Source organism: Mytilus californianus, unplaced genomic scaffold (assembly GCF_021869535.1).
Source record: "Mytilus californianus isolate M0D057914Y unplaced genomic scaffold, xbMytCali1.0.p SCAF_2, whole genome shotgun sequence".
Lineage (NCBI taxonomy): Eukaryota > Metazoa > Mollusca > Bivalvia > Mytilida > Mytilidae > Mytilus > Mytilus californianus.
Genome location: NW_026262668.1, coordinates 138,505,945 through 138,533,758, shown reverse-complemented (window position 1 = coordinate 138,533,758; position 27,814 = coordinate 138,505,945). Strand labels below are relative to the sequence as shown.

Below are 27,814 nucleotides of genomic sequence, written 5' to 3'. Positions count from 1 at the left end.
ATGAGGTTAAAAAAAACTGCTAATTGAAGAAAGGCAGACACCTTGGCCAAGAAAAAGTATGAAGACAAACAGTTGTCAAATGATATACAGAAAACTAAAGACTGAGCAGAAAAAACTTACCAAAATTCTGATGTTTAAGATATTTTGTTTATAATAGCATGATGATTAATGAGAAATCAGCAGGAGTTTCATTCTAGGTTGACCCATTTTTACCTATGATTATAGACATTAGATGTATAAAATGACTTGTTTTATAACCTCTTTGAAGATGATTATGATGATGATGATGATGATTGATTAGTGATTAACATCCAATGGTAATTATTACATGCATATTAGAACAAGAGATAGGAATTTGAAACCTGATGTGCATTAAGCTGATACCCTAAGCTGGATTTTTAACATGCTAGTTTTCAAGGTAACAGTCTGCAGGGAGACATATCACCCTACCCTGCTCACCAATCTTTATTTTTTAATACTAATTGCTGTGTGCTTGGAAGAGAAGCAGGAAACAAAAAAACTATTACAAGTCAAGGTTCAGATAGAAGTTTGACTACTAGTATTTGTCATGGTGCCATGATTCAACATAAACCCCCTCAGAGACATTCGGGCTATGGGACTATTATGATTACCAATGAGACTACTATCCATAAAGAACAAAGACTAGGTTCTCACTATCAGTGTGGTGAGCAATGTGAAAAACCCATATTGTATAGTAAGGCCTCTTAGTATGACAAAATATGACACAATTCAAAAGAGAAACCAAGTTCTTATTTATGTGAGAAGTAATAAAGGAAAACAATTCAGAAAGTAGCCAAATACAACCACTAGATTATAGGCTCCTTGCTTGGGATAGACAAATACAACCACTAGATTACAGGCTCCTTGCTTGGGATAGACAAATACATCCACTAGATTACAGGCTCATTGCTTGGGATAGACAAATACATCCACTAGATTACAGGCTCATTGCTTGGGATAGACAAATACATCCACTAGATTACAGGCTCATTGCTTGGGATAGACAAATACATCCACTAGATTACAGGCTCCTTGCTTGGGATAGACAAATACATCCACTAGATTACAGGCTCCTTGCTTGGGATAGACAAATACATCCACTAGATTACAGGCTCCTTGCTTGGGATAGACAAATACAACCACTAGATTACAGGCTCCTTGCTTGGGATAGACAAATACAACCACTAGATTATAGGCTCCTTGCTTGGGAAAGACAAATACAACCACTAGATTATAGGCTCCTTGCTTGGGATAGCCAAATACAACCACTAGATTACAGGCTCCTTGCTTGGGATAGCCAAATACAACCACTAGATTACAGGCTCCTTGCTTGGGATAGCCAAATACAACCACTAGATTACAGGCTCCTTGCTTGGGATAGCCAAATACAACCACTAGATTACAGGCTCCTTGCTTGGGATAGCCAAATACAACCACTAGATTACAGGCTCCTTGCTTGGGATAGCCAAATACAACCACTAGATTACAGGCTCCTTGCTTGGGATAGACAAATACAACCACTAGATTACAGGCTCCTTGCTTGGGATAGACAAATACAACCACTAGATTACAGGCTCCTTGCTTGGGATAGACAAATACAACCACTAGATTACAGGCTCCTTGCTTGGGATAGACAAATACAACCACTAGATTACAGGCTCCTTGCTTGGGATAGCCAAATACAACCACTAGATTACAGGCTCCTTGCTTGGGATAGACAAATACAACCACTAGATTACAGGCTCCTTGCTTGGGATAGCCAAATACAACCACTAGATTACAGGCTCCTTGCTTGGGATAGACAAATACAACCACTAGATTACAGGCTCCTTGCTTGGGAAAGACAAATACAACCACTAGATTACAGGCTCCTTGCTTGGGATAGACAAATACAACCACTAGATTACAGGCTCCTTGCTTGGGATAGCCAAATACAACCGCTAGATTACAGGCTCCTTGCTTGGGATAGACAAATACAACCACTAGACTACAGGCTCCTTGCTTGGGATAGACAAATACAACCACTAGACTACAGGCTCCTTGCTTGGGATAGACAAATACAACCACTAGATTATAGGCTCCTTGCTTGGGATAGACAAATACAACCACTAGATTATAGGCTCCTTGCTTGGGATAGACAAATACAACCACTAGATTACAGGCTCCTTGCTTGGGATAGACAAATACAACCACTAGACTACAGGCTCCTTGCTTGGGATAGACAAATACAACCACTAGATTACAGGCTCCTTGCTTGGGATAGCCAAATACAACCGCTAGATTACAGGCTCCTTGCTTGGGATAGACAAATACAACCACTAGATTATAGGCTCCTTGCTTGGGATAGACAAATACAACCACTAGATTACAGGCTCCTTGCTTGGGATAGACAAATACAACCACTAGATTACAGGCTCCTTGCTTGGGATAGACAAATACAACCACTAGATTACAGGCTCCTTGCTTGGGATAGACAAATACAACCACTAGATTACAGGCTCCTTGCTTGGGATAGACAAATACAACCACTAGATTATAGGCTCCTTGCTTGGGATAGACAAATACAACCACTAGATTACAGGCTCCTTGCTTGGGATAGACAAATACAACCACTAGATTATAGGCTCCTTGCTTGGGATAGACAAATACAACCACTAGATTACAGGCTCCTTGCTTGGGATAGACAAATACAACCACTAGATTACAGGCTCCTTGCTTGGGATAGACAAATACAACCACTAGATTATAGGCTCCTTGCTTGGGATAGACAAATACAACCACTAGATTACAGGCTCCTTGCTTGGGATAGACAAATACAACCACTAGATTACAGGCTCCTTGCTTGGGATAGACAAATACAACCACTAGACTACAGGCTCCTTGCTTGGGATAGACAAATACAACCACTAGATTACAGGCTCCTTGCTTGGGATAGCCAAATACAACCGCTAGATTACAGGCTCCTTGCTTGGGATAGACAAATACAACCACTAGATTATAGGCTCCTTGCTTGGGATAGACAAATACAACCACTAGATTACAGGCTCCTTGCTTGGGATAGACAAATACAACCACTAGATTACAGGCTCCTTGCTTGGGATAGACAAATACAACCACTAGATTACAGGCTCCTTGCTTGGGATAGACAAATACAACCACTAGATTACAGGCTCCTTGCTTGGGATAGACAAATACAACCACTAGATTATAGGCTCCTTGCTTGGGATAGACAAATACAACCACTAGATTACAGGCTCCTTGCTTGGGATAGACAAATACAACCACTAGATTATAGGCTCCTTGCTTGGGATAGACAAATACAACCACTAGATTACAGGCTCCTTGCTTGGGATAGACAAATACAACCACTAGATTACAGGCTCCTTGCTTGGGATAGACAAATACAACCACTAGATTATAGGCTCCTTGCTTGGGATAGACAAATACAACCACTAGATTACAGGCTCCTTGCTTGGGATAGACAAATACAACCACTAGATTACAGGCTCCTTGCTTGGGATAGACAAATACAATCACTAGATTACAGGCTCCTTGCTTGGGAAAGACAAATACAACCGCTAGATTATAGGCTCCTTGCTTGGGATAGACAAATACAACCGCTAGATTACAGGCTCCTTGCTTGGGATAGACAAATACAACCGCTAGATTACAGGCTCCTTGCTTGGGATAGACAAATACAACCGCTAGATTACAGGCTCCTTGCTTGGGATAGACAAATACAACCACTAGATTACAGGCTCCTTGCTTGGGATAGACAAATACAACCACTAGATTACAGGCTCCTTGCTTGGGATAGACAAATACAACCACTAGATTACAGGCTCCTTGCTTGGGATAGACAAATACAACCACTAGATTATAGGCTCCTTGCTTGGGATAGACAAATACAACCACTAGATTACAGGCTCCTTGCTTGGGATAGACAAATACAACCACTAGATTACAGGCTCCTTGCTTGGGATAGACAAATACAATCACTAGATTACAGGCTCCTTGCTTGGGAAAGACAAATACAACCGCTAGATTATAGGCTCCTTGCTTGGGATAGACAAATACAACCGCTAGATTACAGGCTCCTTGCTTGGGATAGACAAATACAACCGCTAGATTACAGGCTCCTTGCTTGGGATAGACAAATACAACCGCTAGATTACAGGCTCCTTGCTTGGGATAGACAAATACAACCACTAGATTACAGGCTCCTTGCTTGGGATAGACAAATACAACCACTAGATTACAGGCTCCTTGCTTGGGATAGACAAATACAACCACTAGATTACAGGCTCCTTGCTTGGGATAGACAAATACAGCCACTAGATTACAGGCTCCTTGCTTGGGATAGACAAATACAGCCACTAGATTACAGGCTCCTTGCTTGGGATAGACAAATACAACCACTAGATTACAGGCTCCTTGCTTGGGATAGACAAATACAATCGCTAGATTACAGGCTCCTTGCTTGGGAAAGACAAATACAACCGCTAGATTATAGGCTCCTTGCTTGGGATAGACAAATACAACCACTAGATTACAGGCTCCTTGCTTGGGATAGACAAATACAACCACTAGATTATAGGCTCCTTGCTTGGGAAAGACAAATACAACCACTAGATTACAGGCTCCTTGCTTGGGAAAGACAAATAAAGAATGTGGTGGCTTAAACCAGGCTTTTGTGTCCTGAGTACATGATTACCTGACAGGGGTAACCTGACCTTGACTTTGGTAAAAAATATTAGGAATACAGTTTCAATTAACATGTACATGTTTGCATGACAAGGATTATCTGAACTTGACCTCATTTTTTTGGTACAGATCTAGAGGGCACCCCATTATATCCATCTAGAGATATGTGCACTGCTCTGTGGTTCAACTTTTAAGAATTGCAATATGTTCTGTTGAAGAAGACATTATGTGGAATAAATTAGAAAAAGGAATTACAAAGCAGAATAAAATATGGACATCTCATGTTAATTTATGTTCTATTGTGAAAAAGGACTTTGTTTTTAAAGTGCAATACCAGACAAAGTTTATGTTGTTTTTTCATGAATGAATCAAACATAAACCCTGATCCTAGGTAAAGGTCTCAAGAATGTGGTATTTGAGAAAGATTATGTGTGTATACATTCCCTTTGGAGTACCTGTATTATTGTCGAGCCTGCGAAATTTATTTTTACATGATAAGTTTGTAAACCTTCATGGATTGTTATCTTCAAGACCAAGAAATAGCATCTCAAGAAAAAGTTTGAATTTTTTTTTAAATTCTGTATTTTAGTGATAAATGGACTCACTTTTTAAGGTCAACATTACACTTTTACACTGACAGTAGCAATAGCAGGCTAGACACAGGGTTCGGCAGAACCCCTTTTAAATTTTTGTTTAGCTGTTTACTTTGTCAGTTGTTTTCAGGAATTCAATATGGCCTTAAGTGCCATACTTTTTTGTTCTTCTGAAAATTTAATGCATTTACAGTTTAGAATACTGAATATTGTGTAAATGCTAATTAAGTTGTCCAGTATAATGAAACGGATGACTCAGGTCAAACAAAGCAAAAAATATATGTTTCCATATTCTTCAATAGATATAAGAAGATGTGGTATGAGTGCCAATGAGACAACTCTCCATCCAAGTCAAAATTTATAAAAGTAAACCATTATAGGTCACAGTACGGTCTTCAACACGGAGTCTTGGCTCACACCGAACAGTAAGCTATAAAGGGCCCCAAAAATTACTAGTGTAAAACCATTCAAACGGGAAAACCAACGGTCTAATCTATATAAAAAACGAAAAACACTACCCTAACCCTAACCCTAACCTAACCCTAACCCTAACCCTAACCACATCAACAAACGACAACTACTGAACATCAGATTCCTGACTTAGGACAGGTGCAAACAAATGCAGCGGGTTTAAACGTTTTAATGGTACCAAACCTTCACACTTTTTCTGAAACAATAGTGTAACATCACAACATAGAAAGACACACTATAAAATATCAACTGAAATAGCTTAACTCAATTCAATGCATGTTATCATGTTACACTGTAAACCAACTTATTTTCTATGGTACTTTAATTTGCATGTAGCCTTCTCATTTATTTTCTATGGTACTTTAATTTGCATGTAGCCTTCTCATTTATTTTCTATGGTACTTTAATTTGCATGTAGCCTTCTCATTTATTTTCTTTAGTACTTTAATTTGCATGTAGCCTTCTCATTTATTTTCTATGGTACTTTAACTTGCATGTAGCCTTCTCATTTATTTTCTATGGTACTTTAATTTGCATGTAGCCTTCTTATTTATTTTCTATGGTACTTTAATTTGCATGTAGCCTTCTCATTTATTTTCTATGGTACTTTAACTTGCATGTAGCCTTCTCATTTATTTTCTATGGTACTTTAATTTGCATATAGCCTTCTCATTTATTTTCTTGAGTATTCAAATTTTGAAGGAATACATATAAACTAAGATCCAAGTTTAACATTCATGACAAGTTATATTTGAGTTTTTTTCCAGCTATCAAAGTGATGTAAATAAATTGCTCACAATAATTAGTTTGTTCGCAGTATATATAGTTATAGGTATAATAAAAATGAAAATTCAGAAATTATTGTCTCCATCAATTACTTATTTCAGAGGGAGTTAGAAATATTTCCAACCAGCTGACCATTGGTACAAAAATAGACATGATGTCACCTAATCTTATAGAGGAGGCTAAATCATCCGGATTGTACAAGGAATCAGATGGAGATTTTAACTTTTCTCTTGTGTTTGCTAAAGATACTACACCTGTTAACAGATTTGTAAATGGTAAAAGACTACTTGAGGAATATTCTAAAGAAGGTGAGTTGTTTCAAGCAGCCACATATAAGATAACAAGAAATTCTATTGATTCAAAAAAGATAAATACTGACAAGTTTTCTGTCATTGGACAAGCTCTTTTATATTTGGTGAAGTTGAACTATTTTTTTGTTTCACGTATTATACCTCCCCCTTTTCAGTCTCTACAGATGAAGAAAATTATAAAAGTAAATAGAGTGCATTAAATATTATGTAAGAAAACCACATAAAACTTCAAAGTCAGTCAGTATAATACACATCAAAAACTCAACTATTGATAACAAGGAATTATTTGAATCTGGAATAATTTTGAATTCTGGAAAATTGATAACAAATGTTTGATGAAAACTAACCCAACTAAATATGTTAGCCATGTGTGCATACTGTAATATCAGCTAAAGTAACTTGAACCTTAGCCACGCACACATGAAAGTTTTAGTGGGTTAGTTTTCATCATACATTTCTCATCAATTTTCAGAATTCAAAATTATTCCAGATTTAAATAATTCTGTGTTTGATTGCATATGAAAGAAATCTGACAGCCTCCCCTGATTTTGCTGTTTTACACTGCATTCTATAAAATAAATTTCACATTTATCATTGAATAGAAAAATTGTTTCTTGTCAAGGCATTATAATTGTCTTTTATAGGAAGACTTCCATTGTATTTTTTACATTAATTGCAAAAATGGAGAAATATCATTTTGCATGAGATACGATGGAATCTGTTTCTGTACTTATTCTTTGAAGATATGTAGCAAATTTCATCTTTCATATGTACAAAGGATGTCATCAGGAATGGTCACCTTTTTTCCAGGTGTCACAATAGCAGAATTAGAAATATGACATTATAATTGAATTTTTACAAATAAAGAACGAAGTGAAACAATAATAAACTGTTCAGAGAAAGTATAAACCAGCTGAGAATAAGAGAACATTATCAGTATTACCCTACAAATGGTACCATCTTCATATATTACAGGTAAATTTGGAATGAGAGATATGGCTAAGATTCTACGTGACGAGAAAAATGAAATCTGTCGTTTAGGTGGTGGAGGGTTGAGTCTGTCAACAGGAAGTCAAATATCGGTAATCCCAACTGGTGCATCCCTTTCCCCGCCGTTACATTGGTTTACAGCCACACCCAATCCAAATGTAAGCATCTACAAACCATTCATCTTTTGTCCAGATGTTGATCTTGGTGATCTAACTGTCTCTCCTAAGTTTGGTGCCGATGACCCATTGCTTATGCAGCCACGTTTTAGTAAAACTGTTGATAGACGACATGCTCTTTACAAAGGACATGACAATTTTGTCAAGTTATTGAATACAGAGAATCCTATGGGATTAATGATTTCACAAAATCTGAAAGAACTAGAAGATAAATGTGTTGATGATATGATGGAAATCTTACAAAACTTTGATGAAAATAGTTGCAAGAAAGTATCACAGATCTTCAAACATATGTGTAATATTGAACTGAATTTCTACAAGATTGGATAGATAAACTAGAGACTTTTAGCTATTTAAATGTTCTGTGATGTCTTGCAATAAATGTGTATATGCTCTTATCGTGCTGATGATTTATTCATATTTCTGATTGTTTTCATGTTTTATATAATTGACTGTAATGTAATGGTCAATGTTTTTTTGTTTATTATTTTTCTAATTTACTTAATTTTAATATAATTCCTATTTACAATTTTTGAAATACATTGAAATAAATAATGAAGAAAAGATAATGATGAAGTTGTGATACTGAAATCAAACATTTATTGGCATTTATCCATCTTACAAGCAATGTATCATCGGTATATTTTTAGATTTCATATATCAAAGATACAAATGTGTTTTTGTGTGCAAATGAGAATTTTCTCTAATAAATCTGTAATTTAACAGTTATGTGCAAACACCATTTATGATGTGTTTGTGTACAGAGATATTTGAATATTGTTATGTTTCTGTCCTTTCTAGCTGATTTGATATTTAACATGAACCATAATGTGAAGCAAAAATAGAACATGATATAAGATTTTTTACATTTGATTATGTACCTTATAACATTTATTGTACACTTGTATTGCCAAAAATTAGGCAAACTATGATTGATTATATTGTTGTATTATTTGTAAGGATATAACCAGTTTTTTAACATTCCAATGTATATCTATATTGGTAACGTTTTCATATGCAGGTCAATGACAGAATATTATGATATATTATCATAATGTTTACTCAAGAATGCTTATACTGAATCTAAAATAGTGACTCAATGATTGACAGCATTGTGCTTCATTGGATTTTTTTATAGATTTTAAGTTTTGCTGTCCTTGTCAGTTAAGGAATTTGGTAAAAAAAAAAAGACTAATTCAATTTTTCTTTGATGAATTCTTACATTTGTTCTCAAAACAAGTAAGCTTTCATATAATTTATATCTGTTATTTTAATTCTACAAAACTGATAAAAAATGTAGACTTTTAGAGCGTTCAGAAGGCCAGTGTAAGCTTTTGACCTATGTTGTGATCTGTCATTCATCTGTTATGTTTCTCTTTGCAAACAACGAGACAACCTTATTCAAACATCTTCCCTGAAACCACATGTCAAACTTAGTCAAACATCTTCCCTGAAACCACAAGAAAACCTTATTTTACTAAAAACATGTTTATTTAATACATTCCATGTTATATATGATGTACCCTACTAATTGACCAACATGAACGATGTTATTTGCAATTAAGGAATATGATAATAATAACCTACCAAATAGCTGCTGAATTATGAATAAATGATAAAGTTTTTAACTCCACACCTAAATATTTTAGTCATTCACCATTCTTTAAATCTACAAATGCTGCTGAAAAGTGTTTATGTCAGAATTATGTTGACTTGTACCCTTCTCATCAATGCTTTTGGAACATTTGTATCTTATTAATTCAAAGTAGGTGAGCATAGAAGCCAGTGAATAACACAGACTTTTATGGCATTCAGTTTTCAAGTTACAGTTTATAATTGAGTCGTATTACATATGCTGTTGATATATTAACCGGGATGTGCAATGTTGTAAGTCTTTCTCAATTAGAATGTGTATGTGTTTGATATGCAAAGGCTTAAGAATAAATCATTCAAACAGTATTTTTGTTTTAATTAGAAGTATTTTAGTAGTACACATAATAATCATGCAAAATAAAAATTTTGTGATACACTTCAAAGAAAGGCTACTAATGTTTATTTTTGTCAATCAGTTGCAATATTGGTGTAGGTAGGTGTCTATTTACTGCCTTTCCAGGACAGATAAATGGTATATATTTTGTAATAGATTCTGTAGGATACTATTGGAGTTATCTCCCTCAACATGAGTTTTATGATGCATTCTATAGAATTTTATATCACCTGGTAAGGGTCCACATAAAGAAATATGTTTGAATTTCAAGATCCTTTTATATCTGCAAATGAATAAGATTTTGAAACAAAATTCATTGAATATGGGCTATAAGATTTGCTCATTGTTGAAGGCTATACAGTATAATACATGTACATGTATACTTGTTAACATACTTGGCCTTTGGTCTCTGGTAGCTAGTCATCTCATTGGTAATCATAAAACTTATAGAAGAGTAGGCTTAAAGTTTATATATATGCTCAATCTTTCAGTAGCCTAAAATAGTTTATACTAATTTAGAACAAGAACTGAATAATGCATCAATAAGGGTATTTTGTCAATGTTGGGACTTTTATTTGAATAAGAGGGTATACTGTGGATTCATTTATTTTCGTGGGTACCAATTTTCGTGGATAAAGGAAAACTTTCATATTCGTGGATATTCAATTTCGTGGTTTTACCAAAGTCTGCATACAAGCCTATATAAAATTTGACATTCGTTGAACATTTAATTTCGTGGTTCACCAGTACCAACGAAATCCACGAAAATTGGTATCCCACGAATAATAATGAATCCACAGTATGTAAAAATAAGAAGATATCATATGATTTCCAATGAGACAACTCTCTACCACAGACCAAATGACATAGAAGTCAGCAACTATATGTCACCGTACTGCATAGTAAGCTATAAAAGGCCCCGAAATGACAAATGTTAAACAAATCAAACGAGAAAACTAACGTCCTGTTTCATGTACAAAACAGATATACAGCAATAATCGACAACCACTAAATAACAGGCTCCTGACTTGGGATAGGCACATACAGAATGTGGCGTGGTTAAATATGTTTGCTTGCTCCAAACCCTTCTAACCTTGGACAGTGGTGTAACAGTACGACATAAGAACTAATTATCAAAATCAGTTGAAATGGGCTCGACTTGTCAGATCGATAAAAAGCACATAAAAACCCTATCAAAGACATAAATACAGAACACTAATGAAAGGCTAGTGCAAAGCCAATAACAACTAATACAAAATCATGTGTCTTATATACCAATATTAATATATCAATCAGCACACAACCAACATCCAATGGATTTAGTGAAAATACGTCATTAACAGTCAGAGAAAAACATGACTTGGTGCAATGGTAAAATATAGTTATCGACAGATTGCAGAATCGTCAATGTACAAATGTGTATAAGCATAATATTTAGTTTGAGTTTGAATTTACTGATAAATCAATATACCTTTAAGAAATATATTCAGAGATCGAATTACAGTGTTGAATTGATAACCTTTTAGAATAAGTTTATTTAAAGGACAGATAAGCTTACCCGGAGCGTATCTAAGTTTATGGGCTCGGTAAACAACATTCCCGTAAAATTAGGATGAGCTATCCCGTTTGTAATAAATCTACAGTCAAACTTCCAAACCAAATCTTTGAATCTATGGAAGAATTTAGTAAAGGTTTTAAATAATTTGTGATAATGTTCATTGGATTCTCAAAAGTCATTAAGTCATTACAGACACGGGCATAACGAACAAGTTGTGATTTATAAACACCGTAAGATGATGCCAAAGGAACATCAACGTCCAAAAGAGGAAAATTAACAATAGGGAATGATGTTCGTCTTTTTTATCGTTAATTTTTGTGTAGAGTTTCTCGTGTAAAACTGAAGTATCTAAATCTAGGAAAGGACAGTTATTATAGTTTATATTTGATTTATTTAAAGTAAGATCCTTTGGGTAAAGATCGGCAGTTTGTTTGAAAAATTCTTGATTATTTAACGAAAATATAACATCAATAGAACGATTATCTAACGAAAATGTATCATCAATAGAACGATTATTTAACCAAAAAAACATCATCAAGATAACGTTAAGTGTTGTTTGGTAGGGTTAGAAGTTTTGATTTGCAATTGGCCACCTTCGGAACCCTCAGAGTTATTGTCATGTTTTTTCACACATGAAAGAACGTGGCATTCTCCCAACACAATTGTATGATTTAACCTCTCCATCCCACCTGGACATGGCTTGGTATTTATACATTTCTCACAGCACAATACTGATTTAACCTCTCCATCCCACCTGGACGTGGCTTGGTATTTATACATTTCTCACAGCACAAGACTGATTTAACCTCACCATCCCAACTGGACGTGGCTTGGTATTTATACATTTCTCACAGAAAAAGACTGATTTAACCTCTCCATCCCACCTGGACGTGGCTTGGTATTTATACATTTCTCACAGCACATTACTGATTTAACCTCTCCATTCCACCTGGACATGGCTTGGTATTTATACATTACTCACAAAATAATACTGATTTAACCTCTCCATCCCACCTGGACGTGGCTTGGGATTAATACATTTCTCTCAGCACAATACTTTGATTAAACTTCCCCATCCTAATCGGACTTGATTTGGTATTTGTACACCTCTCACAGCACAAGACTGATTTAACCTCCCCATCCCACCTGGACATGGCTTGGTATTTATACATTTCTCACAGCACAAGACTGATTTAACCTCTCTACCCCACCTGGACGTGGCTTGGTATATATACATCTTTCACAACACAATACTGATTTAACCTCTGCACCCCACCTGGACGTGGCTTGGTATTTGTACACCTCTCACAGCATAAGACTGATTTAACCTCTCCATCCCAACTGGACGTGGCTTGGTATTTATACAACTCTCACAGCACAAGACTGATTTAACCTCTCCACCCCAACTGGACATGGCTTGGTATTTTATACATTTCTCACAGCACAAGACTGATTTAACCTCTCCATCCCACCTGGACGTGGCTTGGTATTTATACATTTCTCACAGCACAAGACTGATTTAACCTCACCATCCCAACTGGACGTGGCTTGGTATTTATACATTTCTCACAGAAAAAGACTGATTTAACCTCTCCATCCCACCTGAGAGTGGCTTGGTATTTATACACCTCTCACAGAACAAGACTGATTTAACCTCTCCATCCCAACTGAAGGTGGCTTGGTATTTGTACATTCCTAACAGCACAAACTTGATTTAACCTATCTACCCCACCTGGACGTGGATTCGTATTTATAATTCCCTCACAGCCAAACTGATGGTTCTTTATCTTGGGTTTCTCTACTGAACAGGTGAAGAACATTTTTTTTTCTGAACCTAAGTCTTTCTTTGGGTTGTGTAGGAATGAAGCTGTAGGTTTATAAATTTTGTGCATCCGAAGCCTATAATAAAATGCAAAATGCACTGTACTGATTAACTACTTTAATGCCGGTTCAAAAGGTTATGAGTGGTATTTCAGAACTGTATGCTGTTTTTGCTTTATTTATCAAGTTTATGTTGTTTTTGCTTTATTTATCGGTGTTTTTTTTTATTTTGTGCTACTTTATTCCTCATTGTTTTTCTACCAGTTATGGGCTTGTCTATCCTTTGTCCTAAAACAATAATGTTTTTATTTTGAAATTTCACATTCGGTCTAGTTTTAGGGTTAGATAATTAATATGTGCCGTTGGTTTATGCTTTTGGTGTCAACCTCGTGTGTGGGGTAAGATAGAAACATCGCAAATCCCCTATTGTGTTTTGGTTTTATATCACCAGATCGTATTCAACATATTTTAACAGGAGCAAGACTGTCATTATTTGATCAGGAAGTGTCGACCCTTCCTGAGAAACTGGAGTTCACCCCTAGTTTTCTTAAGTAAGGGTTTGTTTGCTTTTGCTGTAGATTGGTTGTATTATGTGCCATTTTATCTTTTGTTTCCAAAGTTGGTGCCTTTTCTGCCAGTTATGGTCTTGTCTATCAATTGTTCAAGTAAAGAATGTTTTCTTGTCATTCTATCACATTCGGTCAAGTTCTAGGGATAGAAAATTGACCAGAACTGATGGTGTATGAGTTTGGTGATGTCTTTCGATAAGATACATTGACTAACCCCCTATTATGTGATGCCTTATCAGTAGACATGGCTGATCACTAAGCAATATGGTGTTTGTCACCAGTGGATTAGGAAATGCATCCACTTCCAGTGCCCCTTAGTTCGTTTGTCGGTTTTTAGGGGAATTAGAGATGGTTAATCTCCTGTTTTTCATCGTCTTATACTTTATGGACTTGTTTGTCTGTTCATCTGTCATCTTTTAGCCATGATGAAGTCTTCGTTTTTTTTTATTCCCCTTAGATTCTTCTTTGTGTTTTTCAACGAATACGTATTTATCATCATATTTTCACAATTAACAAATAAAAAATATCTAATTATTCTTCATTTTCCCTTTTATAAAAATAAACAAAATAAGTAAGAAGGGATAATCCTTAAGGCAGACTGGTGTTATAATGTTCTTTATCTCACTACTTATTCAGGCGTTTATATTATAAATTTACAAGAATGCGACGTTTAGGTTAGCAGTCAACAATCAATCTAAATTTGCAGTAAGAAGAAAATGCTGGAATAGTATCAAACGAAAAGTGACAAAAATCCATCAGACAGCACAGTACCCAGAGAACAATTAAATTAAAGGTCAATATATAACAATCAGTTCATCAAATCGATGTGACAATATATAATATATACACTGATACAAAAACGACAAATGTGTATAAAGTTACAGTATAGGGGTATAAAACATGACAAACGTCAACATAAAACAAGTGAATCAGATTGTATTTCCGTAAAGTATCAACCTTAGTAAGTCATTGATCTGAAATATTTTAGTCATGGTTTTTTTGTAAATTAGTCTTGTGTTATCATGATTGAGTTTTTAAGTTGAAGATAATACAATGAATGTTCATTATACGAATGTCTTTATGAAACCTGGAGCTTTACTCACAACAGGGGAGGCAATTTACCAATATAAAAATATTTTCACCATTTTGGGGTTTCATAATAAGTGCAACTTCTATTTGATATCATGTTCGATTTGTACAGATTTGTTAACAAATCTTAATAAAGTTTGATCTTTTATCCAAAATAACATGTGGATTACAATTCCACCTAAATCTAGGATTTTATCTTTACCAACTAAATTTTTGGATGCATGTTAAAACCATTAGTTATTCTAACTTTCAATTTTTATCCTGTCCAAGTAATACATGTTTGCAAACAAATCTTGATTTAGTTTGATTATTTATTCATTATGCATAATAACATTTGTTTTATCTGTCCACCATGTATACCACTAACAAAAAAGGGGGAACGTAGATACTAGCATAATTATTTGCCAAATTGAAAGTATATTCACCATTTGGGATGCGTATTAAACCGGCTTCGTAGTCCAAATTACATAGATTGTGCAAACCATATCCTTTATCGTGATATGGGTGAATTTCTTTACGGATGAAATCGTCATACGGAAGGAAGCAGTCTTTAAAAGATGAAAAAAATATTATTTAATTGGAAAACAATTATCAATAATACAACTTGACAAGTTGCCAAACGATATATCGTGCTATCGATCCACAATTGTTAAACATTTCATCACGGATACCTTTCAGTGTGATACATAAAAGTTTAAAACATCTCTCCTTACATAGAAAAGGGAAGAACATGAATATAGATGGACTATTTTGGCTCTCTTTTTTTGTAGTTGTAAATAGTTTTAATGTTGATGTTAAAAATACGTTAACATTTTCTGGGCCTGAAAAGTCTTATTTCGGATATAGTGGAATATTACAAGATAATTGGTAAGTTACTTGGATAATGTTGAAACAACTTTTGTCATTTTTTACTTTTGTTCTTTAACCATGTGTTATGATATCAACGATAACATAAGAGAGAAGATACCAAAGTGAATATTCAAATGTCGGAATACAGTCGAATAACAACAAGGTTGAAAGTATGGACTTCTCTCATTATCAATAACTCTATTACATTATACTTTTAGATTTGATATGTCTTTTGTAAAACTTCAAGGAAAACTCAAAACGTCCTTTATCAAATGGCAAAATCAAAAACTCAAACACATCACACGAATGGAAAACAACTGTCATATTTCCGACTTGGTACAGGCATTTTCTTATGTAGAAAATGGTGGTTTAAACCTGGTTTTATAGCTAGCTAACCTCTCACTTGTATGACAGTCATACATAATTCCATTATATTGACAACAATGTGTCAACAAAACAAACTGACATTATAGGTAAAACTGTCAAAAAATGTATATGTACTATAGATACAATGGATAAGTGTTGATTCTTGAAAAAGAAACCATGAGCCCGGCGGGTTTTTCATGAATCAAACTTATCCATTGTGTCTCTAACTTAACATAAATATGCGAATCAACATTTGTTAAGATGTGTAGTAAAACAGATGAAATCATATTATATTTATAAAACAAATATGGACAAATTAAATGTAATTATATTCCTTTCAAATACGTGAAATAGCCAATGATAAACCAAAAATAAACGGGAAAACCCGTTATTATTACAAAAGTATCCAAAGTAACATAAAAAAATAAGAAAAACAGAAAACCTAAAGAATAGGGACAACAAAGAGAAAAAAGGGATTTGAACCTAAACCGACAAGTCGCAACTTCTAACTTGACTCTATAACTCATTGATCCCTTTTTTTTTTTTATCTTTATCCGTTTACTTTCGTAATTATGACTCATTGATCTTAACCTCGCGGCTACCACTTTATACTATACGATTGTCTTTTATATGTATATAGAAAGATACAAACCCTGTGTGTCCGTTGTACTGATGTGTATCATATGTTCATATATTCATAGGTTTGAACGTTGTTTTCAATTTAGACTTGTTTATATTTTTTCGTTTGGGCTTGTATTATATTTGCCTTCGGGTTTATATGATCCGTTCATCCTATTTTGACTCTTTCAAAATTCAAGAGTCTATCCTAAATTGAGGTAAATTATATGGCCTTCCAAATACCGTTTCGATTCCTAACATCACTGAAGAGACATTAATTGTCGAAATCCGGATATGGTGTACAAAACCTTTGCACCTTTTGTTTGCGGTATATCATCTTTTCCGCAAGTTCATTGTTTTCTGTTTAGTATTAAATTTAAAATTAAGATCCATTTATTACATCGGTGATCCGTTTATTTGGCAATCGCCAATGGCAGTCAGCAGGGTTTAAGAACATTTGTTGTTCGACCTGTTAGTCAAATGCGTTTTGTTAAAATATACTTTTTCACTTTTTTGGTCTTTTGGAAAATGTTGTTTGTGCTGTATTTAGACCCCTCTAACAAGAAATTTGTTTTGCATGCACACGTATAAAAATTGCGGTTTTTATCCAACGCAATCATAGGTTTGAACGTTGTTTTCAATTTAGACTTGTTTATATATATATCATCTACATCCGATTTCACCTGGATAGATGCACGCTTGATAAAGCTAGTTAGTCTAGCGAAATATTGCGTTTATTTTCATCATTTTGTAAATATTTTAAACATTCTTATATTTACATACTAAATAGTGTGTTAAAATTACATTGTTAGGCAATCTATATATATATATATATATATATATATATATTGGTGTACAAATTTTTGCGGTATACCATCTTCTCCGCAAGTTTATTGTTTTCTGTTTGGTATTAAATTAATAATTAAGATCCATGTTACATCTCGTGATCAATTTATTTGGCAATCGTCAATGGCAGTCAGCAGGTTTTAAGAACATCAGTTGTTCGACCTGTTAGTCAAATGCGTTTTGTTAAAATATACTTTTCACTTTTTTGGTCTTTTGGAAAATGTTCTTTATGCTGTATTTGGACCCCTCTACCATGAAATTTGTTTTACATGCACACGTATAAAAATTGCGGTTTTTATCCAACGCAATCATAGGTTTGAACGTTGTTTTCAATTTAGACTTGTATATATATATATATATAATAGACATCTAAATTGCAACGCATTGGTAGCCGAGAGGTTTCGTCGATGTGTTGATGTCAATCACATATAACAGATTTCAAGAAAGGGTTCGATTCCCAGTGAAGGCATATGCAAATTACGAAAGTGAAAGGTAAGCTTTTAGATTAATTCCATTAGTTAACAGAACTCAGTAAATTAGCCAATTCAAACTTACTTCGGTCCTAACATGATTTATAACACACCTTTCTAAAATTGTTCGTTAATAAATTTCGACATTATTAGAAACTAAAGTTTCAACTCCGTCAGGCAAAGTTGACCTTATGTGGATTTGGCTATACTTTCGAGGTCCTTTTTGGCAATATAGCCCTTCAACTGTTTCGGTTCTTGTACATCCTTGGCTTTCAAATATTCGGCTTTGAGCGTTCCTGATGAAGGTAAATCAAGAAAAGTGTTTCGGACACATAAAATTTATAACGTGTTGTTTTCATTTTTAATGAAATTAGGCACACAAAAGAAACAATTGAATATAATTTGGTAAGTCCATTTTAGCGACAGATTTAAGAAGCGTTGATTCTAGAAATAGAAACCACGGTAAATGAATAGGTTGACGTCACAGCAATGGTTTAATATGACGGACCACTCATTTTCATGATATATAGAGTGTACAGTAACATAACAATCAATATTACCAAAGTTATATCTCTCAGTGAGAATACCATGTGAGTGCTTTGTATGCACGAGACCAAAAGATTGGAAGTAACATGCGCAAACATTTAAATGCATCAAAACCAAAATATAATAATAATAAATGAAAATGTAGTATATAAAATTTTTTCGTCGAAGGATGATGATTGGCGCCCCTAAAGATAATCTGACGAGTGAGTCTAGTCTAGTTTCTCCTGGCGTCGTGTATAGGTGTCCTGTCGACTTCACAGTATCCACTGTCCCACAGTGTACTCAACTACCCATCAGTACATCAGGTAATTTGACTGAAATAATTGAGAAAACAAAAAAGGAATTATAGCTGTTCATAAAAAAGAAAAGCCATAATCATGGTTGCAGAAAAAGAACAAAAAAACAAAAAACAAAAAACAAAAACAAAAAACAAACAAAAAAATAAATAAACAGACGAACAAAAAAAAAATACCGAAATGGATATTACCAAGACAAGAATCAGAAAGAAAAGTCTTTGCTGATTAAAATAGATCGTGTCACTAAATATGTACTCGAAATATATGCATTGTTTTGGCTTTTAACTAGCTGTCAGTAACTGCGAGTACTCTCAAATCGTACTTTCTTGTTTATTTGACCTGTTGATACTAATTGTAATGCTTTTTTGTTATACAATGTTATTCAGGGTTATATCTGGTCTATATACCAGCTTTGATAAGTGTTTGGTATTACTATAAATTTTCACTTCGTACTATGAACATCAAAATTATTTATTTTGTAAAAATATTTCCTTTCTCTATTGGAACTGTACACGTATACCTAACAACAAAATTATTTTCATTTACCTGTGTTTAAAGTTATTGTAAATGGCTGATATTTTTGTTCGAGCATATTGTTTTTCTTAAATTGTTTAACATTTCATAACGATATAACATGTTACTTTTATTATTCTTCCCATAGATTATTTATTTTGTATTTACATCGTATCATAGGTCAAATTATTTGTTCAGTGTATGTTCACTGGTGTTAATATGTCCTTTGATTGAGTTAAGCTATTTCAGATGATATGTTATAGTGTGTCTTTCTATGTTGTGATGTTACACTATTGTTTCAGAAAAAGGGTGAAGGTTTGGTAACATTAAAACGTTTAAACTCGCTGCATTTGTTTGCACCTGTCCTAAGTCAGGAATCTGATGTTCAGTAGTTGTCGTTTGTTGATGTGGTTCATAAGTGTTTCTCGTTTCTCGTTTTTTATATAGATCAGACCGTTGGTTTTCCCGTTTGAATGGTTTTACACTAGTAATTTTTGGGGCCCTTTATAGCTTACTGTTAGGTGTGAGCCAAGGCTCCGTGTTGAAGACCGTACTGTGACCTATAATGGTTTACTTTTATAAATTTTGACTTGGATGGAGAGTTGTCTCATTGGCACTCATACCACATCTTCTAATATCTATTGTACAAACTCGTTGGTTAAATTGAAAACACAATTTAGCGCCAACAATATAGACACATTGATTAAGCCTTTTCATTTGAATTTGATAGTTTTGTCATAGTGTAATTCAGTGGTTGTCTTTTGTTGCTCTATATCATATTTGTTTTTCGATCATTTTGTTTGGACCAATAATCAGGCCGTTAGTTTTCTCGTTTGAATTGTTTTACATTTATCATTTCGGGGGCCTTTTTATGCAAAAGACAACAATTAATTTCCCTATTTGTTCTTTATAAAGTTTTGTCAAATTCAAAAAATCGCATCATTTTGTTTTGACTAATCTTTTGTGTGTGTAATTTACAATACAAGTCCAAAAATGTATCCAACATTCAGAAAAATTGGGCTCAAAAATTTAGCCAATAAACATCCATACGCCTATGGACAAGTCAAGAGATGTTCCAAAAAACTGTAAGTATTACCTTTTAGCACCTGGCCTAATCACTCTTTCCATATCAAAATCAGTAAAAATAAAACATCCAAAACTTTATTTCAACTCTCTTCTTTCATTTCTATTACATAAAAACTTACAAACGAATGACAAAGGGAAAGAAAAAAATAAAGAAAAAATACACTATTATTAAAGGGAACTATATTACAACGAAAAAAGTGGTCATTAATTGTGGTCTTTTTATAGCTTAGTATGCGGTATGGGTTTTGCTCATTGTTGAAGGCCGTACGGTGACATATAGTTGTTAACATCTATGGCATTTAGTCTCTGGTGGAGAGTCGTCTTTTTAGTAATCATACCACATCTTATTATTTTCATAATTGTACAATCTTTCACCAAAAAATCTATTGAAGTTATTTTTATTCATCCAGAAACACATACTCAAGACAATCAATTTCTCGGAGGAAGTATGGTTGATATAAACGGAAATATAGTGGTGAGATTTATTATTAAGAATATTATAAACCTACATAAATGACATAATCGAGTCATCTAATATACACTTTGTTTAAACCTGTTTATTTACTTTTGACTTTAATTATTTATCCCTTGTAAATTTTTATTAACTGTGTATTTGCATTCAGGTGTCACAGGTCAAATTTATTCGTTCATTGTGTGTTAATTTACGTTTTTTGATTGAGTTAAGCCTTCCAATTGATATTTTATGGTGTGTTTTTCTATGTTGTGATGTTATATTATTGTTTCAGAAAAGGGAGAAAGTTTGGTACCATTAAAACGTTTAATCCCGCTGCAAATGTTTGCACCTGTCCTAAGTCAGGAATCTGATGTTCAGTAGTTGTCGTTTGTTGATGTAGTTCATACGTGTTTCTCGTTTCTCGTTTTTATATAGATTAGACCGTTGGTTTTTCCGTTTGAATGGTTTTACACTAGTAATGTTTTGGGGCCCTTTATAGCTTGCTGTTCGGTGTGAGCCAATGCTCCGTGTTGAAGGCCGTACCTTGATCTATAATGGTTTACTTTTATGAATTGTAACTTGGATGGAGAGTTGTCTCATTGGCACTCATACCACATCTTCCTATATCTACTAACAACAACAAAAAACAACATACACGACCTTAGAATCAATATTTTTAAAACAAATTAATCATAATTAATATTTAAACATAACAAACATAATCACCAACAATAGAACAAACACAATAAAACTGAAAATAACAGTTTGAAATTCTAGGCGTACGTGGATTTATCTTCATCAGGAACGCTCAAAGCCAAATATTTAGTGTAAACAATATTTTATTATCAATTATACAAATTACAATATAAATTCACATTCACAAATAGGATTCAGAAACAAACAACAAGTGCTTTTAGTAATCTGTCTCCTTGTTAAATTAGATACAATATACACAAATAAATCAAAACTACATGCTGTGTTACATAATTAAAATAATGATAATGTCAACTGAGTTTCAGAAATAAACTGATATTCAAATATTCAATTTTTTTCAAATATTTAAAAGTTAAAGATGTATAAATACCGAAAAATATGTGAAAATGTTTACAATCTGAAGATGTACAAAAGACCGTTCGGTTCCTCAATTTTATTTTGTGGGATGTAGCTGATATCAGGTATTACCTCCTCTTGACGCATTACAGCTTTACATCTTCGAAGCATTTATTTTATTGATAAAGTTGGGTATGTTGTTACATTTTTCCAGAGTAGCGATTTAGGCGATTGTCTTTACTCCAAAACAGAATAAAATAATACAATTTTAAAGACAAGAAAATTGTGTCCATCATCACAAAGTTGCTAGAATATAAACTTCCCGCCAAATTATTGAGAACTAATCAATACCAATAAAACCTAATTGAAACACCTGATAAAGTCACACCGGAGCGAACCTGAATATAGTTTAACATACTTATGAGTTTGAATATCCCTTTGGTATCATTCGCCTCTTTTTTACGTTTACAAGTTCATCCCATAAATGCTCGATAGGTGATAAAAATAGTGACAATTCTGGTCATGAAAGAACAAGGGCGTGATGCCGATTAAAACATTTTTGTGTATGTGCGGACCAAAGACGAGATGTAGTCAGCTTTCTGTCGCCACTCTTGAATGCTAGTCGGTTCAAGAGCAGACATACTAGTCTTAAACTGTCCGGATTGAAACCAAGCAGGTGGTCTTCGTTCCCTTCCAGAACGTCTGATTTGTACCGGTGGTGATTCTTCACCATCCTGAGGTACATCACCATCATCATCATCGATAGTTGTATCATCTTCTGATGAAATTTCCACAGCCTCTTCGGAGTAAGGCATTTTAGATGTGCAATTATGAACCTAATTGACGATTGTTTCGTTGTCATGGCGTAACATAATATATTTCTTGTTCTATAAGAGTGATTCCATATTAGCGAGGCAACAACAACAGGGCAAAGTTCTCCAAAAACTATTGAAATTCTGAAATAAGTAAAGCTGATAGTTCAGAAGGCCAAGTACTGCTAAACAATTTGCCTGGGAAAAATAACTATCTTTCCATTTCATACTGAATAAATGAGGTTGGTCCTAGCTGTTTGAATGAATCGGTCAATGGCATATCTTTTTTATTTAAGAGTGAATCCTTGTTAATCGTAGCGTGGGGTATTTAAATTAGATAATTGATTTTTTATCTATGTCAAATGTGTTTGAAGAAGGCGAAATATTGCAGTATAATTTTATTTGTAATTGTTTGGATTTTGTTATCATTAGAATATGTCATTTGTTCCAATATACATGATGGTTTAATCTTGCATCTTTCTTAATTGTAAGGTGGACCCTGGACTGAATAGGTTTTGGCTTGGGGAATGTCATATTAAGGCGCCAGAAAATAACCAGTTAAATTATAAATACCCTTATATTCGGTCATCTGTTTTTAAATCGATGGTGCTACAAAGTCCATCGTTGGTAAATACTCGGAATCATAAACAACTACCCTGTTGGTGTAGTTGTGGTTCCTTTCCCGTCAAATCTATTGCAGATTGTTTGGAGACCTCCGGTTTTTCATATGTAGATTTTATAGCAGTTTCTAGTTTACGCATAGTTGTTTCATTTTCTTTGTCAAATGCTGAGATTTTTGTAGCTAATGTTAACACTGTGGCAGTTTTCCTAAAGAGGACCTCATTGCTTTTGTTATTAGTTTTACCATGCATATTCACTCGCGTAGGAATTGCAGGAAACGAGAACGGCTGATATAGTATTCCTGCTTTTGGTGCCGTATCTGTCGTGTTTTGAGACTTTATGACAGGTTAAGGTAATCGTGACGATCCTCAAAGGAGGTATTAGGATGTTGGACAGATGCTTAAATTGATGTAACTGTCGTAGTATATCTGCTTTCCATGTAGACCTTTAAGTTTACCTAAATATATTTTTTTTCTTTTGGGCATCTGTTTTGGTCTTCAATGTCGTATTGATGACGTGACCATTTCTCCTCACTCATATAAGTTCAAGCAAATTCCCCATACGCTACGAAGGATATAACGTGTATAACAAAATACTGTCCTTTGATTTGAAATATTGTCCCTCCAAGACAATATTTCATGATTATGTATCATTATATTTTGTATATGTATCCATCGGTAAAAACATTCCAAGAGTTAAAGGGAAGATATCAAAAGTTATAAATTGTGTATATTGAGACAATATTTTATAGATTGATTGTTATGAAAGTTTGTATCGTGAAAGGGAGATTATAAAAATTAATATTTTGGACAATGATATAAAGTGTTTTATTTTATTGATAATAACAAACAAATATAATATCATTAACTCATCATAGATTCAAGGAACACAATTTTGTATGCTAGACGCGCGTTTCGTCTACAAAAGACTCATGTGATTGTCAGAACTTTACTTATATCAAAACCGTATAATAATGTACAATAAAAATATTTGACTTTAATCATTTATTAATGCAAATTTGAATTAGCTTATGATAAAGTATACCGTTGTTTAATATTTTAAATACTTCCCTTACAAAATATTTTCAGTATAAAAATGTGTTTGAATGCTTCATGCTTGTGTATTGTTAGATGAATTATTTGATGCAGCATTTCATAGTTATACACATTCCTTTCAAAGGTTCCAGAAACAATTTCACAATTTCATGGAGAAGGATTCTATGATAAGGACATATTTTTATGGACAGTATTTCATTGTGAAATATTGTCCTGTACAGAAATCACAATGAATTATTGTCAAGGACAGTGTGTTACAGTGACAAGTTGATACCATTCACAGAACACTTTACTAATAAACACTATTTAAATATTTCAATATTTTTTAAAAGTTCAGCGAAAGCTCAAGAAAATTGGGTGTCAATATTTTGCAATGAACGTAATCTAAACAAGCACATGAACGTCTAGATAAAAAACTAGTTGAAAACAAAATCTCTTTTATATTCGAATCTAACATCCAAACTAAAAAATAAAGCATCATAAGGATAATAAAATAATGGCAACTCTTACAACATAAACAACTGAACACTGGCAGTGGTTCTTTCGCGTTAGATTAGGTATAGTGTAGAGAAACATAAAACTGGGAACGGATAGTAGCAGAGTTTCTTCATCTCACATATAAACAAGAACTACATATATGGTTCTCAAGTTGCAACTAACTATGGTAAGAACTTTCATCATTTTCTTTTATACGTTTGATATATAGTTTTCTATAAAAACGTCCCACCTCGTGTCTTCATCTTTAAACATGTTGAAATTTACACCGTTCCATCTTATTTTATGTTATTTCTTTTGATATTAAAAAATATTGCAGGTTTGTGCTCATCTATGGAAATTTCCCGGCTTTGTCGAATATACTGTTGGTCGTTGTCACGTGATCAAGAGAACAAACGTGGATACCAATCGTGGGTTCCCATTCACTTCTAGTGATTTGTATTCTAGAAATGGCTATATTGCTGCATTTGGTATGATCGGATTTAGCATTGCCAGATCTAAGGTTAGTATTACGTCACCTTGGAGTTCGGTATTTTTGTTATTTTACTTTTTATAGTATATATACATACCTTTATGATTATATTGAACACAAAGCAAAAGTAATCAACACTTGTCTTTAAAAATCGTGTTTAGTCGATTTATAGACTTATTGATAAAGGTAACAGCCATACTTATTAAAAGGGCAAAAAAATAAGAGTAACGGAGTCTTTTACAACAGGTCCCTCTCTGGTAGGGGGTTTATCTTATACAAGGTATACTGCGGAAAAAATTCCTGAGATCTCGTGTTATGCAGGTAGTACACCATAAGCATTTCCGATTTTTAATTACTAGTAGTAGAAACTTGAACTCTATTATATTGCTTGAATGGGAAGAACGACTAATTACTAATTCCCAAGAAATAACATACTAGTATTATATAAGAAATTAATTTATAATGCCGGCTTTGCAAGTGTGAATTATGATACGAAACAATATAGTTCACTGGATATTTCAGAAGAGACCTGTGGCTATCTTAGGTGCTCCAGGAATGAATGATAAAGGTAAGAAAACTGATAAAAACAATTATCTTTAGTGCATATCAGGAATGAATGAAAAAGAAAACTAGAGATGATTAAGTGATCACAGATACCCCGCCCGCAGCAACCGAAAGATTATATTTTCCCCGGAAACCACAACATTTTTAATTGTTCCAAAATTTAAGTGCCATTACTCTGGAACGGTTAATTAAGGCGAAAGTAGTTTCTAATTTTCAAATCTCTTCAATCCTTCAAGAAGCAATAAATCAAGGTAACGAACCAAAATTGAGGGAATCGCATGAGCTCCTAAAGGAGCATGACAAGGTAAGTTATCGTGGTAATTTCCTGCTATGCATACATCACCCGTCATGCGAATTCACATTCAGTCAAAATGTCACAATCGGGAACAGGACACAATAAGTAAAATTACAGATCAGACGATTATGGTGAAATCTAAAATATAGATACGATGGATAAGCGTTGGTTCGTTAAAAAGAAACCATGAACCCGGACGGTGAATGGTTTCTTTTAACCGATCCAAGACTTATCCATTGTGTCTATTATTTAAACTTTTGATCTAATTTCTAAGTATATATAATATGTATGTTACCGAAATTTCTAGCAAGAAACCTAACTCTATGCACATCACGATTTACTAGCATAGGGATTTGCGAATATACATTTGTAAAGATATGTTTCAAAACAGATGAAATTATACTATATTTATAAAAAAAAAATGACAAATTGAATGTAATCATTTTCTTTTGAAATACGTGAAACAGCCAATAATAATCCAAAAATAAACGAGAAAACCCGCTTTTATTACAAAAAGATCAATAATGACATTCAACATAAGAAAAACGGACAAACTAAAGAAAAGGGACAACAAAGAGAAAACAGGGATTCGAACCTAAACCGACAAATTCCTACTTCTAACTTGACTCTTCAACTCATCCATCTTTTTTTTCTCTTGATAATCAATTCATTTATCTATGGATACCCACTATCCTTTGTTTTTCTATTATCTAAACATTGCTCTACCAACTTATCACTATACGATTGTTTATTATGTATACATAACGGTACAAGCCCTGTGTGTCCGTTGTACCGATGTGTATCATATGTTCATTTATATACATAAACTAGACAATTGCAACCCATGCTAGCCGAGAGGTTTCGTTGATGTCAGTCACACACAACAGATTTCAATGAGGGATTCGTTTCCCAGTAAAGGCATATATAAATTCCAAAAAATAAAGGTAAGTTTTGAAATTAATTCCATCGGTGAACAGAAATCAGTAAATTGGCCAGTTCAAACTTAATGAAATTAGGCACACAAAGGAAACAATTGAATATAATTTGGTAAGTCCATTTAAGCGACAGATTTAGGAAGCGTTGATTCGAGAAAAAGAATCCACGGTAAATGAATAGGCTGACGTCACGACAATGGTTAAACAATGACTTATCCTAGGTAATGTCAACAAATTTATAATTCATATTTCGTTTTGACCAAGTGTTCATGTCATTTTACTATTTCAATAAAATCTAACCTTGTCTTCTATTTGTACGTAATACTATCGCGACAAACGGACGTTCTTTTAACTAATTGACATTCATCTGGATTATTTTGCTCTATCACCGTCTT

At 33.8% G+C, this 27,814-nt stretch overlaps 2 protein-coding genes across 7 annotated transcripts in view; both read left to right on the top strand.

The window, feature by feature from the left end:
* Nucleotides 1-10,011, top strand: part of LOC127731217 (secernin-2-like) — a 57,343-nt gene extending 47,332 nt beyond the window's left edge. For all 6 annotated transcript variants that reach the window (XM_052240178.1, XM_052240184.1, XM_052240183.1 and 3 more), the window contains 2 exons: nucleotides 6,677-6,883; nucleotides 7,862-10,011. In XM_052240178.1, the coding sequence (XP_052096138.1) occupies nucleotides 6,677-6,883; nucleotides 7,862-8,382 (728 nt within the window). In that variant the 3' untranslated portion in view covers nucleotides 8,383-10,011. The remainder of the gene's footprint in view (nucleotides 1-6,676; nucleotides 6,884-7,861) is intronic.
* A 5,707-nt stretch (nucleotides 10,012-15,718) lies between these two features.
* The window catches only part of LOC127731208 (integrin alpha-8-like), a 40,883-nt gene continuing 28,787 nt past the window's right edge, over nucleotides 15,719-27,814 (top strand). The window contains exons 1-5 of the mRNA XM_052240162.1: nucleotides 15,719-15,943; nucleotides 18,940-19,076; nucleotides 21,077-21,141; nucleotides 25,473-25,655; nucleotides 26,148-26,193. Of these exons, the coding sequence (XP_052096122.1) occupies nucleotides 15,807-15,943; nucleotides 18,940-19,076; nucleotides 21,077-21,141; nucleotides 25,473-25,655; nucleotides 26,148-26,193 (568 nt within the window). The 5' untranslated portion in view covers nucleotides 15,719-15,806. The remainder of the gene's footprint in view (nucleotides 15,944-18,939; nucleotides 19,077-21,076; nucleotides 21,142-25,472; nucleotides 25,656-26,147; nucleotides 26,194-27,814) is intronic.